This window comes from Gnatocerus cornutus, chromosome 1 (genome assembly GCF_029298725.1).
Source record: "Gnatocerus cornutus isolate USDA-ARS CGAHR chromosome 1, icGnaCorn1.1, whole genome shotgun sequence".
Taxonomy (NCBI): Eukaryota; Metazoa; Arthropoda; class Insecta; order Coleoptera; family Tenebrionidae; genus Gnatocerus; species Gnatocerus cornutus.
Window position 1 is genome coordinate 37,305,086 of NC_142233.1, and position 17,213 is coordinate 37,322,298.

At 31.6% G+C, this 17,213-nt stretch overlaps 1 protein-coding gene across 1 annotated transcript; it reads right to left on the minus strand.

Moving 5' to 3' along the window:
• Window positions 1–280: 280 nt before the first annotated feature.
• LOC148182260 (uncharacterized) lies at window positions 281–14,463 on the minus strand. Its single transcript, XM_088037979.1, has 2 exons — window positions 14,312–14,463; window positions 281–1,366 (listed from the first exon to the last, which is right to left on the minus strand). Exon 2 carries the CDS (start codon window positions 1,303–1,305, stop codon window positions 427–429), a length of 879 nt encoding a protein of 292 aa, XP_087894105.1. The 5' UTR covers window positions 1,306–1,366; window positions 14,312–14,463; the 3' UTR covers window positions 281–426.
• Window positions 14,464–17,213: the final 2,750 nt, after the last annotated feature.

Below are 17,213 nucleotides of genomic sequence, written 5' to 3' on the forward strand. Positions count from 1 at the left end.
TAATAGCCCACTTTAATGCATAATTTCAGCCGAAACCTAAAAACAAACGATCGAAGGAAAAATAATAAATTGAAATGATTAAAAGGGTCGATCGGAATTTTGCAATCTAGGTAAGTCCGTATTTTGTTCTTGATTGCACGTCATTAAAATAAAAAAAAAATAGGAAAAGTTTGTGTTAAAATTGGACTCTTGCGGTTTGCCCCATTATTACATTTGTTTGTGGTTTTATAGAAAGCAACTAAAATACAGGTCAGAAAAGGTGACAGTAAGAGTTCACAACTTTGCTTTGCCAAGTCTCTATTCATATAAATTAAAGTCGTTGTATTATAAATAAAATACTTTGTACGTACTAACATAGTACCAACCTTAAAGCTAATAAAAAAGATACAAAAGTCAAGTACACTGTTAAGTCATAAAACTAAAATATCAGTTCTTATTATAACTATCAGATTCCCCGGATAAGAATTTCTTAACCCTCTCTTCATACTCTTTATTACTTTCAGCCTTCGGTAAATTTCCATTATTCTTATCATTTTTGGGGAATAATTTCGCCAGTTTTCCAGTTTTTGGAAAATGATCCAAAATATCCGGAGGTACGACTTTCGCAATTTTATTACCCTTCCGTACTGTGCTAACTTCAACACGACCTTTCCCACTTTTGGACAATACAATATCGTCAGGATAACTGTTTTTCATCCCTTTAAAAGCTACATTGGTGGCAACAATGGACCAGACCACCCCTAAAAGGGATGTTATAAAAATATTCGCAGTCAACCCTAAACTAATTGGGGGTGTTTTATTATAAAGAAGCTCCCCTGCGTCTATTATGCTTAAAGAGATTAACAAAAACGATATGGATGATGTCACTGAAGAAAAACACGATGAAAGGAAAAACCACGTGATGTTATTGTCGATGTACCATTGCTTCCATGCAACCATTCCCGTTAAACCAGCTAAGAAGAGTCCTAAAGACATAACGAAGGAACCAGCGGAAACAATAGCCGGAATGTTCAAGCTATGGCTCAATTTTTTGTGGCGGTATAACAGATCTTCTTCGACTCGCTTCAGAAGTCGCTGGTCTCCGGTGTCGTTGAATTCTTCATATTCAAAAAGTGTATCTATGTGAGAATGATTTGTTGCAATTCTTCTTACAACTAGAGTTCCCATCAAGGAAGATGTTATTCCCAAAGCCAAAAAGATTATACTGAAGCCTAGGACAATGGATGATGAATATCTTCGTTCAGAAGGATATAAATCCCGTGTGTTGGGATTGGAACGAATTTTTATTTGGTAAATGTTCTCCATTGTTGTTAAACGACTTTCTTTAGTCACTTATCATTATCACATTTTGTCCCATCTTAGGAGCCTGAAACAAAGAGTTTTTATTTAACAAACATTTAGAAAGCTATGAAAACATAAACAATAAAGTTTGCTACACAATGAAGGTTAACGTTTGCAATTATACTTATTATGTACTATTGTCACGTGCTTTCAAGCGAAAACAGACCATGGTACGCATTCAAATTGGTTAAATTAGTGGACAAAAACTAACAGTACGTTTATTTAAAGTGGGAAGTTCATCAATTTAAATAAATGTGAAAACATCATGTTATGTAACTATAATTAAGTCATAGCGTGAAGGTATAACAAGGAAAGTCTTGCGATTCTAAACTCGTTATATCTTTCAGATTTGATTAAATTAAGTGCGGTTTAATTGTACGTTACACAATGCAACTTTTCTGGTTTTGAAAGAAACTGTGCAACGAACGGACGTTTTAACTTGTTTATTTTAATAAATATCTATGGTTATCTTCATTTTTAAAAGTAGGGTCTTCCTTTCGTTGCGTTATATCAACAAGAGGCGTGTTATACTTGGAAATGATAAATCGTCTTGAACATCACCCACGATTTCGTTAAATAAATTTTATAATTTTTCGTTTCGTGGTCACATTCTTCAACAACTGGCTTCAAATGCCTGCTGAATAGTGAGCATATTTTGAAGCAGGTGTGTAGCGCGACGAATTAATTAACTCTATCGACGTCCGTTTGGTATTAATTCGATTTAATTATATCCTGAATTGGAGAAAAACAATTAACTGATTACATATTTGCAATTAATAAAACGCATTCATTCGCGACCAAAGAAATTAGCGTTAGTCTTGGTCAAACTACCATATTCAATCAATTTATTGTTGTATTTGACTAGAAACTTGCAAATGAATTGTTTACAGTTACCATTTTAGACGTCACGCCGGACACTATTTTAAATAGTTTGAAAACGAAACGGAAGGATAATATGTACCGGGTGTTCCGCGGATTGCTGAGCACAGGGAAATAATATGGAAATAATATGGAAATTTGAATTTAATTCTTTTTGTGCTCTCCGGAACCTTGAAATTCAATTTGGTTAATGGCGGATTGTGCTCTAGAGAATTCTTATTCTGAGTGCTATTTTTAGAATTCTATTACGGCATTAGTAAAAAAAATTGAATTGTAAAAATTGGAAATTTCTAATTTCCCGCTGGAAATTTTGAAGGTTATGTGACTACAAAATGAAGATCTGTGACTGTAACGTCGCTTTATGTCTAAACTAACCTTTGTACTGCAAATATGCTTTTAATAGTATAGATTTAATAGAACGTGTTTTAATAATGGCCAATTTGGTGCACGAGGTTCCGGTGTACAAAGCGAGCCGTAGGCCATTATAAAACAAGTCCTTTACACTATTTTTTCGAATTTGCACCCTTTTTATAAGAAAAAAAAACTTTCCAATTCCAAGAGTTTTCGTGTTACACGATTGGTAATGGTTTTCTAACCACGACTTGCCACTTGATTTTCAAATTCAATTTAAAATTTCATTTATTGAGTTTCACTGTCACTGAATTTTGACATAACGTAACCTAACCTCACAGCCAGTATTCACATCTATTATATTTAGGTACAATTTAAATTATATTGATACATTTTTTATTCACGCAGCAATTTATTAAACACGAATCGTAAAATCCAAATTGACCAAGAACTTGACAGGAAACAGGTGACAGTCAGACTAATTAGTTCTGCCAATTCTTAAAAATCGAAATTTCCTACTTTGAGTTCTTTTATAGATACCTATAAACGACTCCTTGAGTACTCTAATGGACCTATTACAGCGGCAAGTTCGAAAAATATGTTTAATTGCTTTAGGGTGTTTACTTTTGAAGGGAGAAACACGCTAATCGTAAAAGAACCCCGTTTCTTTTTAAGGGGAGAACGCACGAATGCGAAAGAACCCCATGAGTGGTCAGGTCAGTCTCATCGCCGAAGCGACGGGTCAGAACGACAAATTGCAGCGTTGGATGTAGACATCTATATCGAAGAGGTGGCCGTTAGTAGTTAGGGAGTCGTAGTCGCGTGCGCCATCTACTTGAATCAAAATAAATTGTTCCACAAAGTTCCTCTGAACTAGCATGAAAATCATAAAAATTTGCGGACAACTACAATGGGACAGCTTATGGCAAAATTTCAGACCTGTCAATTTGACAAATAATTCTCATTCTTGCTACCATAATAATTATTGAAACTAACATATGTGTCATTGAAACTGAATATGTACATTTATTATAGTACAAAAATAAACAGAACTATTTAGACTGAATGACGTTAACTGTAACATTTGATATATTTTGACAATTATTAAACATGATTAGTTGCTTGTAGTGGCGTAACTGTCAATACATTTACTCATGCTGGAGATCTCTAGTTCATTGTAATATTTTTAATTTGGCATACTTCTTTATGTCGATATCATTTTTAACGTTGAGTGTCATCTTCAGCATGAAGTAGATGGTTTAATTTTTTCCGACAATTCTTGAAAGTATGCTAGCAGCACGTTTTCAGAAAAGGACTTTGTTGCTTTTCTTACTTACCAATCCATAGAAAGCTTGTATGTTCTTTCATATTAATGTTTTTACATCTTGAGGGCAGCAAGTTGTTTGTTGCTGCTGCAGCTTCATCTCGCAGTTCATGGGGTGTACAAAAAAGAACCATTTTCAAATTTGAAGTTTAAACCGAAGTATTTTATAAATGTCAATTTGACAAGCGGCTACTTCAGGTCGTGCTTAAAGCTTAAAGTAAACGCGCCTAACTTCACCCCGTGCTTAAAGAGGCAGTTTAAACACGACTCATGTCCGTATTAAAAATCTAACTTAGTGTTGCTCAGATGACAACTTAAAATGACGTTTTAGACACAGGAGTAGCAAAAAAAATTCACTCTATAAAAGAGCAACAAGAACCATCAAGATATTTTTTGTTTGAATAATTAAATTTCGAAATTTAAATGACCCTTGAAATGTCAACTAAATATAGCGACTGTAGTTAAGTTTTATAAAACGAATTTTTTATGCTATTTTGTTAACATGTAAAATGCATTTTCTGTTATTTTTTGATATGCAATAATAATTTTCCCGCACCATAATTCGTTGTTTTTCTTGCAGAGAATTTAGTGATTTATAAAAGAGCAATTTTAGAAAATACCAGGATTTGAAAGGAATAAGTTAGATACTTGTAGTGGATGCATGTCAATTTGATTAACGGATGGGTCTATAACCAAATGTCAAGTTTTTTTACTTATCGCAAAATAAATATAATGATAAAAACCATAAAGTTATGATAAAATATCCGTTACTGTGCACTGAAAATATCAAAAACAAGTTTATTGCTCCTACTATTTGGTGACAATTTGGCAAATGTGACAGTTCCTGTTTGACATTCTGTGGGTATTGCAAGTGTTTAAAAAATTAGTATTGTGTAAATTGTTCTGCTGAACGATCAATCACAGCCGCATAATAAATTTGTCGCCTACAAAAAAATTTCTGCTGGAAAAAAAGGTTTATCTTAAATTTTTATCCACTATTAAGGGAAATTTAGATTTCTTAGTTACCAAGCAGTGACAGATAGCCATTTGACAAGTTAAAATTCAGAATTGACTTTTAATTTTGCGTTTTAGCGAAATTGGAAAAATCGTAATTTGAATTTTAATCGATACTTTTCTTACAATAACAAATTCGAAAAAGATTTGTATGCAAACATCTTGTTGTTATGGTATAAACTATAAAATCATAGTTCGTAGAGAAACTTTCTCAATTATTTTGTCAATCAAATATCATCTCAAAATGATACTCTTTGTCAATATTAAAATTTTTATCTTTATTGTTGGATTGTTTTACAAATATTTATCAGTAAGTAACTTTACAAAATATAGGTAAATCCAAAATTCTAAGTGCATACAGTATAAATTATACCTACGTTTTAATTAGCAGTACATTTTTTAATAATTGTTTTCATAACGATTTATTCTAATTAAACTGACATGCTGTTGCTACGTGATACGATCATTAATTTTGTCATTGTATATGACTTGACTGACTTTATGCCAAAACTTTTAGACTTTTCGGCATCGACTAGGTACATTGCAACTATAATAACAATAATTATAGTAATAATTCTACTGATAATCATGCTTTGTTTAAAGTAAAAATTTTGCCATAACACCTCAAAGAACTTTCCAAGCATACATAGGTATATGTCCGATGCTCAAAAATAAACGCGTACGTTTGTAAACTTACAAGTATGTTTAAAGTTTAATTTTACAGTTAAAATTACAAAATTCGCTAATTTATCATAATTCGCTGATATGTATGTACAGGGTCCGGCAACACTTGTGTCCACCCCCAAAATCGTCTTTAATTTTAAAGATAAAATTTCGAAAATTTGCGTACGCTCACAGTTGACAAAGCTCTAGAAGCTGACGCAAAAATTTGTTTTTTATCACTAATAGTTTTGGCGTTGCGACGCCTTAAAAATGTAATTTTTAGTTAATTGTGAGGGTTTGTGATATCAACCCCTAATTTATTTTTTTTTCAATATAAATGTGTTAAAAATATTTCAGCTGTTATTTTAGATTCAATGCAAATTGTCTTCAAAATTTAAAAAAAAATGCTGTTTTATCAAGTTAGTTTCCAATTTCATTACGTCAAAATTGGGAACTACGTTTACACCCATCTGTCAACATCTTGTGTCACAAATGACATCTATCCTTTGGCTCGCTTTAGATTGTAACAGAAGTCTTAATTGGTGAAATTGTCGCTTTGTCGATGTTAATTAACGATTTCTGGTGTCCATAAAGTACAACATGCTCGTGTTAATCAAAATTAACCTTTATAAGAGTGAATGAAGTGACTTGTGAAATTTTGGTGTAAACGTAGATTGTCGCTGCGCTGTCAGAATTTTGAAAACTAACTTGATAAAACAGCGTTTTTTTCGCAAATTTTCTACACAATTTGCATTAGATTCAAAATAAAAACTCAGATATTTGTATCACAGTTATGTTGAAAAAAAAAATGAATTCGCGAATATTTCCGCAAAAACTCAAAAATCGCTAAAAATTATACTTTTTAGGCGTCGCGACGCCAAAAAAACCGTGAAAAAAAACACCAAATTTTTGCGTAAGCTTCTAGAGCTTTGTCAACTATGAGCGTATGCAAATTTTCAAAATTTTATCTTTAAATTTAAAGACGATTTTGGGGGTGGACACAAGTGTTGCCGGACCCTGTATAGTATTCTATCTGATACATTTAAGCTGGACTTTCTCCAAATATTTGACATGTGAATAAACTCTATCAAAAATTAACACACTAATAACAAAATGACTGGCCTTGCAGTTTTGTAAACTGCGTACATGGTTAATTATGCAATTATTATGCATATTATCATAAAACAACTTTTTTTTTGCACAAATCTTTTGTCCTGTATTTTAAATTTATGTGTTTCAATGCTTTTCGAGTCTCTATGCGAATTAAGCGGCTACATATTTAAACACATGTCTGGTTAAACAGACTATAACGAACATCAAACAATTATTCCAAGTAGACAGTTAGTGCTCATTTCCTGAGGATTTTTAATCGCAAGAATAAATTAACCAGGTAGTTCAAAATTAAATTAAGTGCGACTTTAAAAACCAGAAATGTCAAACAGGCATTTGAATTAAATATAAAAATAGTAGTGGCCTAGAACCTATAAGTTTATATGGCACCAATAAAAATAGTTGATCGTCAATAATATACCTTATCATCCCTTTTGTATCCTTATCGGCCATGAATTATATTTTGAGAAGTGCTGTTGTTTTGCATTTACCACGACCGACTTTAAATGTTCCTTTTATTTTCTCTGTTCAGATATACAATCATATGTCGGCATTGGATATACAGGTGTCCCAGAACTCATGACCCAGAGAGCAAGGGAAAATATCGATACCAATACAGACTTCGAATTCAAAAACCACATTAGTATAAGCTTAATAGTATTCGAACAAGGACGAAAAACTGACAGCCAATCCCGAATGCTTTTGGATAGGTAGAATGGCGGGGAAATAAAAGGCTATTTCAATTTCCTAGGCAACAGGACCGTAATGTTAGCCTGACAAATGAACAACAGGAGTGTGTTCATAAAGTGAGACGTCGGCGTGTGACGTCAGAGTGATGTGATTAACACTCTGAGATTCGCCAGAGTGTTGTTGCGTTTATGAACGGTTTCTGTGGTTATTTAAATGTGCGACAAATAGGTACATCACCTACATACAAAACGCAATTTTCGCGAAAATCGCACGAGACCAAATATTATCCAATAGCCACTCGGGCTAATTAATACGTTTTTGAAATGCATTCGAAAAAATCAATGCACTAGGGATATTATAAGTGAAAATTCTTAACTAAAAGTATGCCAAACTTCTGATATCGACATCTCACTTATTTTTTTTCGAGTAAACTTGAGTTATTATACATCAGTGTACGCAGAATTTTCCGCAGATTCCAAATCTGGGATTTAAATTCAGATCCGACAACAAATAACTGAGTTATGGCTGATAAAAGTTTCGGAAAGTTGATTTTCATTTTTTTTTTCTAATTTTTAAAGTTAAATATCTCGGAAACTATTTGAGATATTGAGATGCGATTTGCGCCATTCTTTTTCTCGGCTCATTTTACGTTTATTTCGATAACCGATTTTTCGCGAAAAAAAATCCAACTCAATCAAAAAAAAATTTTCAATTTTTTTAATATTGGTCATAACTCGTAAACTATTTGTCCGATCGATCTCAAATTTGGCCAATAGGTTAATCTCGAGCTTCTCTTTTGATTTATGTATAACAGAAAGGTAATAATCGTCGGTTTCACCTAGAAAACAGTGATTGAAAATCACTTCAAAATGGCTTCTTCAAAACAGTTTTTGGCCAATGCCTCGTTTATTTATTAAGCAAATTAAACAAAATTTAGTTCACTTTACGCAGAATGTCACGCTAAATTTAAAGCTTTAGGAATTTTTAATTTTCGTCAACAAATAACTGAGTTATGGCCGTTTTAAGTTGATTTTCAATTTTCCTCATTTTTTCAAATATTTAAAGTTAAATATCTCGGAAACTATTTGAGATATTGAGATGCGGTTTGCGCCATTCTTTTTCTCGGCTCATTTTACGTTAGAAAATGTTATCAAAAGTCCAAAATTCGATAGCCGATTTTTCGCGAAAAAAATTCCAACTCAATCGAAGAAAATTTTTCAATTTTTTTAATCTTGGTCGTAACTCGTAAACTATTTGTCCGATCGATCTCAAATTTGGCCAGTATATAGATCTCGAGCTTCCTTTTGATTTATGTATAACAGAAAGGTAATAAACGTCGTTTTCACCTTGAAAACAGTGAATGAAAATCAATCCAAAATAGCCTCTTCAAGACAGTTGTTGGCCAATGCTTCGTTTATTTATTAAGCAAATTAAACAAATTTTAGCTCACTTTACGCAGAATGTCAAGCTGAATTCAAAGCGTTCAAAATGTTTAATTTTCGTCAACAAATAACTGAGTTATGGCCGTTTGAATTTTTGGGTTGTCGCCAGAGGGCCAAATTTTTGAAGATTTGAAACAATTCGTGCTCAATATCTCGGAAACTATTACAGATATTAAGATGCGTGTTTGCGGCATTGTTCTTCTCGCGATCTTTTACATAAGAAATAGTTCTTAGATTTTGCAAAAGTCGAAATTTAAAATTTTTTGCGAAAATTCATAACTAAAACTATGCCAAACTTCTGATATCGACATCTCGCTTATTTTTTCCAGTAAACTTAAGTTATTATTAAACATCAGTGTATGCAGAATTTTCTGCAGATTCCAAATCTGGGATTTAAATTCAGATCCGACAACAAAGAAATGAGTTATCGATGAAAATTTTTCAATTTTTTTAATATTGGCCATAACTCGTAAACTATTTGTCCAATCGATCTCAAATTCGGCCAGTAGATAGATCTCGAGCTTTTCTTTCGATTTAAGAATTTGACCAAAGTCATTGGTGCGGGAAAAGCTAGTTGATATTATAAAATACACATTTTTTTAATAATTTTTTTTTAAATGTATCGTTCTAAACTAAAAAATTGAAGAACAATTTTCGACGGGGTGCGGAGACCTATTTTCAGGTTCAAAGGGGTCTGGCTTACTTGAAAGGTTAAGAAACACTGATTTATGGCAACAAACATTTGACGTGCATTAAACAGTTTAAACAGTTTAATCATCGCTCTGATGATAATAGCATTGCTATCAAAACGCGCGTCAGCATTTTTTGACAAAATTTGGTGTTTGGGAATAAATTGGAATATTTTCGTTTAACTCACTTATCTTTTGCTCTAAAGATTTTTTGTTTTTAAATTTTGGTTTTGTACGGCTGTCTGCATGTGCCTGTTTTCTCTGAGTCACGAGTTCTGGGACACCTGTATTATAGTTTCGGCAAGTCCGGCACTGGTGGACTAAACCGAACGGTACGGTACAACTCCAGATGGATGTTTTCTATTGTTTACAAGCTAACTTTTTCACAATGGAATAATTTCACTGCCTCCATATAGCCTTATAGCTTCTGAGCTACTTTATCTTAACGGTTGCAGCATTCTCTTGAAATATGTAGATGACGTACAATAATTTCCTTTCATGGTGCACTCACATACTAAAATTTAACCGTAGGAAAGTAGTTTGAATTGTAAAGCAACTGTCTACCTCACACACTTCAACACAAACTTCCACACTCACAGTTATAAACTTATGAATTTACAATTATTGTGGTAAATACACAATAGTAATAGTGTAATTGCTCAATCGTCCCTTTTAAAAATAAAAGTCCGCAAAATAGACAATATAAATTATGTAATCTAATCTGGCCCACATTTCCATTTTACAATATTCATTCCACATAATGTTGCTTGAGTTTAGCGAACGATTACTTCATTTTGGGACACAGGTAGCGAAAGTGCTGTTTTAATATGTAATTAATTTTTTATCAATAGATGTTGCTATTTTTAGAACTCGATGTCTCAATGTTTAAATAAAAAAAATCTAGTATACTTAATTATTTTAATCCTTGAATATAAAAGCTCGTAGGCTAGATTAAATTTAATTAAATCTTTACATACATCTATTCAAAAACTCAAAACCCATCTTTAAATTCATTGGTTTTGTATACTAGTTTATAAGGTTTCATATCCCATTATGAAATTTGTTGTACGTTACGTAATATACTATTTTTTTATTTACTATATTTTTTTAGATCTGAATATACGAATGTATACAGAGTATCATTTAAAAAATTTAGTGAAATATATATTTTTTCAAAAGTCTAGTTTGTACTAGGTATCATACAATAGCCCAAAATCAATCATGATATTAAACAATAGCCCAAAATCCATTATGATACAATTGTATTGCTATTGTTTGATAATACAGTACAGTCAGCAGCAAATGTTTGGAGCTCATGAACGGGATGAGTCGTAACGAGGTACAGTAAACTACAGCGGGTGGGGTCCGTAATCTGCACCCTCATAAAACAATTTTTTTATCAAACGTCGTATTTTTTTAATTTTATATTTAACGTTTATGTAATTTCTGTTTAATTTTTGTGTTTGTTTCACGTTTACATAAGTAGCTGATGGCAAAAGTGCAACTACACAAATTTTAATAGCTATTTGTGTTTATATTAAGAGCGCAAAAATTCACATTGCCGATTGAAAGAGACAAAAAGTCTAAAGTCGCGCGGTAACCTCTCGAAATCGGCAATTTGAATTTGCGCTCGAAATACACACAGTATTTTTTCTACAATCTTCATTTTTCGCGATTAAAAACAACTTCTACATCTAATTTTTAGATTATTAAGACCCAACCGCACACCACCTTTTATGTTGCCATGGAAAAATATACCTATGGCATAAGCGATTTATCGAAAAAAAAAATCGTGATCGAGTGTTTTTTTAAAAGTAAAATTTTATGACTGTAAGTTTTAAACATTTTTGTTTCCAAAATAAAAGTCTTTACATTGTCAAATACAATCAATTTAAAATTGCTGTAAAAAATCGAATTTTGTAATAAAGAGTAAAAAAATCGTATCAAAGTTGGCTGCTAAACAAGTTATGATTTGCATATAATTTTTTTTATTTTAGTTTTTTCATATGTATTTTAAATATTGATGACCATACATACATTAAAATCATAAATAAAATAGAAAAAAATCTCTTTAAACGAGCTATCATGCGCTACTTTTTTTATTTTGCACATTTTTAAACAAAACAACCTTATTTCAAAATTTAGGGAATTTTGCCACAGTTGGCATTACTAGAATATGAATTTTTGAATTTTTTTTAAATTGAAAGTTTATTGTTATTTTGAGGTTATTTAAGTCATACGCGCGTCAAATAAAACCGATGCCAACCTTACAACACAAAATTGCACTGTTCAGTTACGATACGGGAATTGCTCAGTACGAGACCGAAAACAGGATTGTACTAGCTTCAATACGAACACAAAATAAAAAAAAAGTTTTATGAGTGTGCAGATTACGGACACCACCCGCTGATAGTTTACTGCACTTCGTAACGACCCATCCCCCCCATAAGCTCAAAACATTTGCTGCATTTGATACCAGACTTTTGAAAAAAAATAATATTTCAGTAATGAATCAATTGTACCTATCAAAGTTAACCCTAGAAACATTTTTCGAACATGGAAAAACAAAAAAGTTATACAGGATGTGTTGTAAGTCTAAAACTTAAAAAAAGCACAAAAACGTGGTTTTCGTTCTTATATTAGTTTCACAACGCAAGTATATTATATGGGGATACTACAAAAGAAAATTCGTGTAATAGGAACATCCTATAAAACGGTATATTAAGGTTTAAAATAATCCATAGAAGTTGCTGAATTTGGGTTAATTTTAATATATCTTTGTTAGCCATGATTTCGGTACCTCAGAAGCATAAGGGCTTATCTCCAATTTTTGTGACAACTGAGTTAAATAATGTTTTGTATTACTCTTTACATCTTCTTTAAGACAGAGAAAAATAATCCCCATCAGATGAAAAACAAACGATTTTAGGTTTCTATAAGGAACTAAGTACCACATCATGTTAGAAGCATAAAGAACCAACTCCATATAAATCTACATTTCGAGGTATTTTTTTTACTCTACCGATCCAAACTTATTCAAATTGATGATAAACGCAAGTATATTATATGGGGATACTACAAAAGAAAATTCGTGTATTGTAACATCTTATAAAATGGTATACAATAAAACAGTTTTCTAAGGTTAAATAGTCCATAGAAGTTGCTGAATTTGGGTTGATTTTAATATATCTTTGTTAGCCATGATTTCAAATAACGTATTAACTTTTTTTGTAAAAACATTGTAAATTTTTATTAAAAGTTTCTATTACTAGGCGGGATTTAGGTCTAGATAATCTAATTTTTCTTAGAAGCATAAGGAACCAAGTGTAAAAATATGCCCAAAAAATTATTTTTGGATCAAAGGTTACGACTATTACGAACGATTTGAAATAAATAACACTGCGTGACAAGGTTTTGGTTTTGGTACCCTCAAACCTGTTAGGTGCAATAAGTAGCCCACATTTTTCGTTTACCGCAAGTCTCTGTCATGTGGCGTTTAGAAGTTATGGGGTCTTCCTTTTAGGAATACCAATTTTTAAATCAAGTATGTTATGAGTATCTTGCAAGTATTAAACTTCTTTGTTTTCAAAATAAAAGTCATTACACATTAGCACAATAACTACCAAAGTTATCATTGCTTAATTTTAGTTAAAATTGATTCATAATTCTATTCAGTAGAGACTGAGAAATCCCAACTAGTCTAAATTACTTTCGAACTTGCCCCAATTCACCTTAGTAATTAATCTTTTACTCTATTTTTTTATTTTATTCGCAAAAATCCCAAACGGAATAAGATTATTTGCAAATAACTTTTTAACATCAAAACAAACTCTTGAACCATGAACTTGTCCGATCTCGGTATAAAAAAAAAGTTGAAATATGTAAACTGGTGTACCTAATACACTAAAAACTAAAAATGTACTGCTTTTCAAAAAAAATTCTTTACCTTTTTCCTTACTCTTTTTCTTTATTAATAAATACATATACGATAAACTCCATGGTTTCTTTTATACTTAAATGTTATTTTTTACTTCATCTTGCTAAGGGTGAATTAAAAAAAATAGAAGAATTTCTTCAGACTTTCGTCAAAATGTGAAGTATCTTTTTTCTTTTTCTTCACATTTAGGTACTATTGAAACAAAAAGTTAGTTTTAATAAGTCATATACCGAGTGTGAAATGGATTTTCGCAAAATTAAAGAAATGCGAATATTGACTTCCTCAAATATAGTTTTGGAACAAAACATTAAATATAAAAGTTTTGTAACACTGCTTGGGGTTTTGCTATCAAAATCCTTCCCTTGATTATATGCTACGAAACGGTAGTGTTTTCTAATCCCATAGACGTTTAATGGGGTTGGAAAAAAAGACATTTTTATTTTGTGACTTTCAAGTTAAAATGAGACCTACCTAGGTATGTATCAAGTATTTGTGTGTCACGCATTTTGATTAGATACACCTTTTATAATACAACTTGCGATATAAACAAAAACCTTGGAAAAGGAATATTATTTTTTATTTTATGTAACAATTATTTCACATCTTTCATAAACAGCAAAGCATATAAATCATTTGATTGTGTAAACTTTTACAAGAAACGCATTTATAAATCACAATCCTACTAATAAATAAATATACATATATACATAATTCTTGGCATCAATTACCAATAAACCATTATTCCATTCGTTAAGTGCAAATGCATCAATTTTTTTTTTAATTCGCAGCTGATTTTGCAAAGAAATACAAACATTTCACGTTCATAGAGTTTTATAAAATGTTCAACTTTTGTACTTTAATCAAACCTTACCTCCAAATACAAACACTACACCGTCACCATCACAAAAACTCCGAAAAACTTTAACAACAATTTATTGCACCTGGGCTACTTGCGATTCAAACCATTCAATTCAAACTGACGAAACGCGGTGTCGCATTCACCTCTGATCCCCTCCCATTTCCATTACCATCGGCATGAGCTCACTGCAAGCAAAATAGTATTTACCACGAAAATAAGTGGACAAAAATGGTACCGAATGACTCCTCCGCAGACATTAACAATTTTGGGCGGATACTTTCTTAACTTTCTTTTCTTGCTTTAAAATTATAACTGCAAACGATGTTGAAAGTACCAATTGTATCGTGGTTAAAGATGATCCGAGATTGATGTTGCATTAGATCTGACATAATTCAATTCACTTCGTGCAACAAATGTTTTCGATTTTATTCCAGTTGTATTGCAATGTATGTAGGTCATGTCTTGTCTTGAGTGACAGCCTTGAGATCCTTTGGATTCCCAGATAGACAAGACGTAATATTAATGTTAATGCATACAAATAAACTGTACTCCATGTTACCTCGGCACATATTTATGTAAATTGACAACAAATTGTTGGTTCACATGCATATTGCACGTGTTGCACGTTTTGTACCTTCACAGTGTGACATTTTGTAAAAAAAAATGCAACACCTTTGTGAGTCTGTGTGTGACTTCTGCTTTTACTATTTTATTTTACATTTGTGGCTAGAATGTGGTTTTTGATTGTTTAGTTTTGTTTTGCATGCAGTGGACCGTAACATCTTGCTACAGAACTTATCGACGGAGAAAATCCCATTAGTGGAATTGCCTACCTTCCATTTCAGTTCAAGATTAAGGATAAGTGAAAATAAAACGAGTCTCTCTGTTTTTGACCTCGACGGCTTGTCATATTTTTATAAACTATAACATTTTAATGATTTGGAGGCCAGTTTTATGTCTGAATATGAGCTCTATAAAAACACAAAACTGCTAGATAATTTTGTTGATAACCAAACAAACCATGAATAATTTATTTAAATGTTTATCGTTTCCAAAAATAGCACAACTAGTTGCAAACAATTATTGTTACAAATTTCTGTAAATGGGTAAAGAATTTTCTTCATTGTGTTGCGTGGAAGCCATGTAAGGTTTTCTAAGTATCTTAAAAAAAGTTTTTCTTATATTTATAGATTGTTACTTGATGTATAACTTGTTACTTGTTTGTGCCATTTAAAATCGAAATTAATAGATACTGTGTATCTACATCTTTAGTCATACCTTCTCTTTATTTCCATTCAAATTTCTAACAGTGTTAATATCGGCAATTTTATGTCTTTTTTACATATTATGTAATTATGTAATTAAGTAATTATTCCGCTATTCTATTTTCTATCTATTCAATTTTAAAAATAAAGAACAAAGTGAAAAAATGAAACGCAATTCCAAACGAGTTCCAAAAGATAACAAAAGACTATAAGACTGTTTCCTTCATGTCTTAACTTGTCTTTATAAAAAGTATTATGTAAATATACCAAAAAAAATCCAATTTCTAAAATTACTGTATCAGTGATAGTCCAATTAGATTTATTCAATCCAATTTTGAATTATTCAGAAATGCAAGTGGTCATTCAATAAAAAAAAAAATTCAATAAAAGGTACAAACAGTAGTGCAATTTTGTTCGAAAAAACGAGAGAATACAAATTTTCAATAAATGTTCAAAATTACCTTATAATTTTGATCATTACAAATATGTAACAGTCGTAATAATGATAGCTTTATTGTGTGGCAAATAAGTTTATTTTCGCAATTACGAACCAACTATGCCACTGGTATAAATTAATAAATATTGTCAGTTATTCGGTGGTCCTTTGCTGCAAACTGCAATCTTTAATTGGTTATAAATAAGGACTTAAAGCTCTGAAAGTGTTAAAGAAAACTCAAAAAAAACTTTAACCTCTTTCGCTATGCTCATAACACACTCTATATTAAAAAAAAATAAAAATGATCGCATTTTTATAATGGTTCAGCAAGATTTGAAAATGGACGCAATTTCCTACCGGAAATTATTATAGGATACATACTTCTACCAGAAAATCGTTAGTTCAACTAACAAATTATTCTAGAGGACTCACGTTTACTTTATTTTCAAAAGTTTCCTCATAATATACAGGGTCCGGCAACACTTGTGTCCACCCCTAAATTGTGTTTAAAATTTGAAAAAAAAACGGTGTTTTATCAAGTTAGTTTTCAAAATTATGACAGCGCAGTGGCAAACTACGTTTACACCAAAATTTCACAAGTCACTTCATTCACTCTTATAAAGGTTAATTTTGATTAACACGGGCATGTTGCACTTTATGGACACCAGAAATAATTAATTAACTTCGACAAAATGACAATTTCACCAATTAAGACTTTTGTTACAATCTAAAGCGAACCAAAGGACAGATGTCATTTGTGACACAAGATGATGACAGATGGGTGTAAACGTAGTTTCTAATTTTGACGTAATGAAGTTGGAAACTAACTTGATAAAACAGCATTTTTTCCTCAAATTTTGAAGACAATTTGCATTGAATCTAAAATAACAGCTGAGATATTTTTAACACATTTATATTAAAAAAAATTAAATTAGGGGTTGATATCACAAACCCTCACAATTAACTACGTTTTTAAAGCGTCGCGACGCCAAAACTATCAGTGATAAAAAAACAATTTTTTGCGTCAGCTTCTAAGGTTTTGTCAGCTGTTGAGCGTATGCAAATTTTCAAAATTTTATCTTTAAAATTAAAGATGATTTTGGGGGTGGACACAAGTGTTGCCGGACCCTCTATTTTTTACTCTTTAACTGATTGTTATTTTACCTTCATCTGATTGTGAGATTACGAAAACTACGAAATAAAGCACATACAC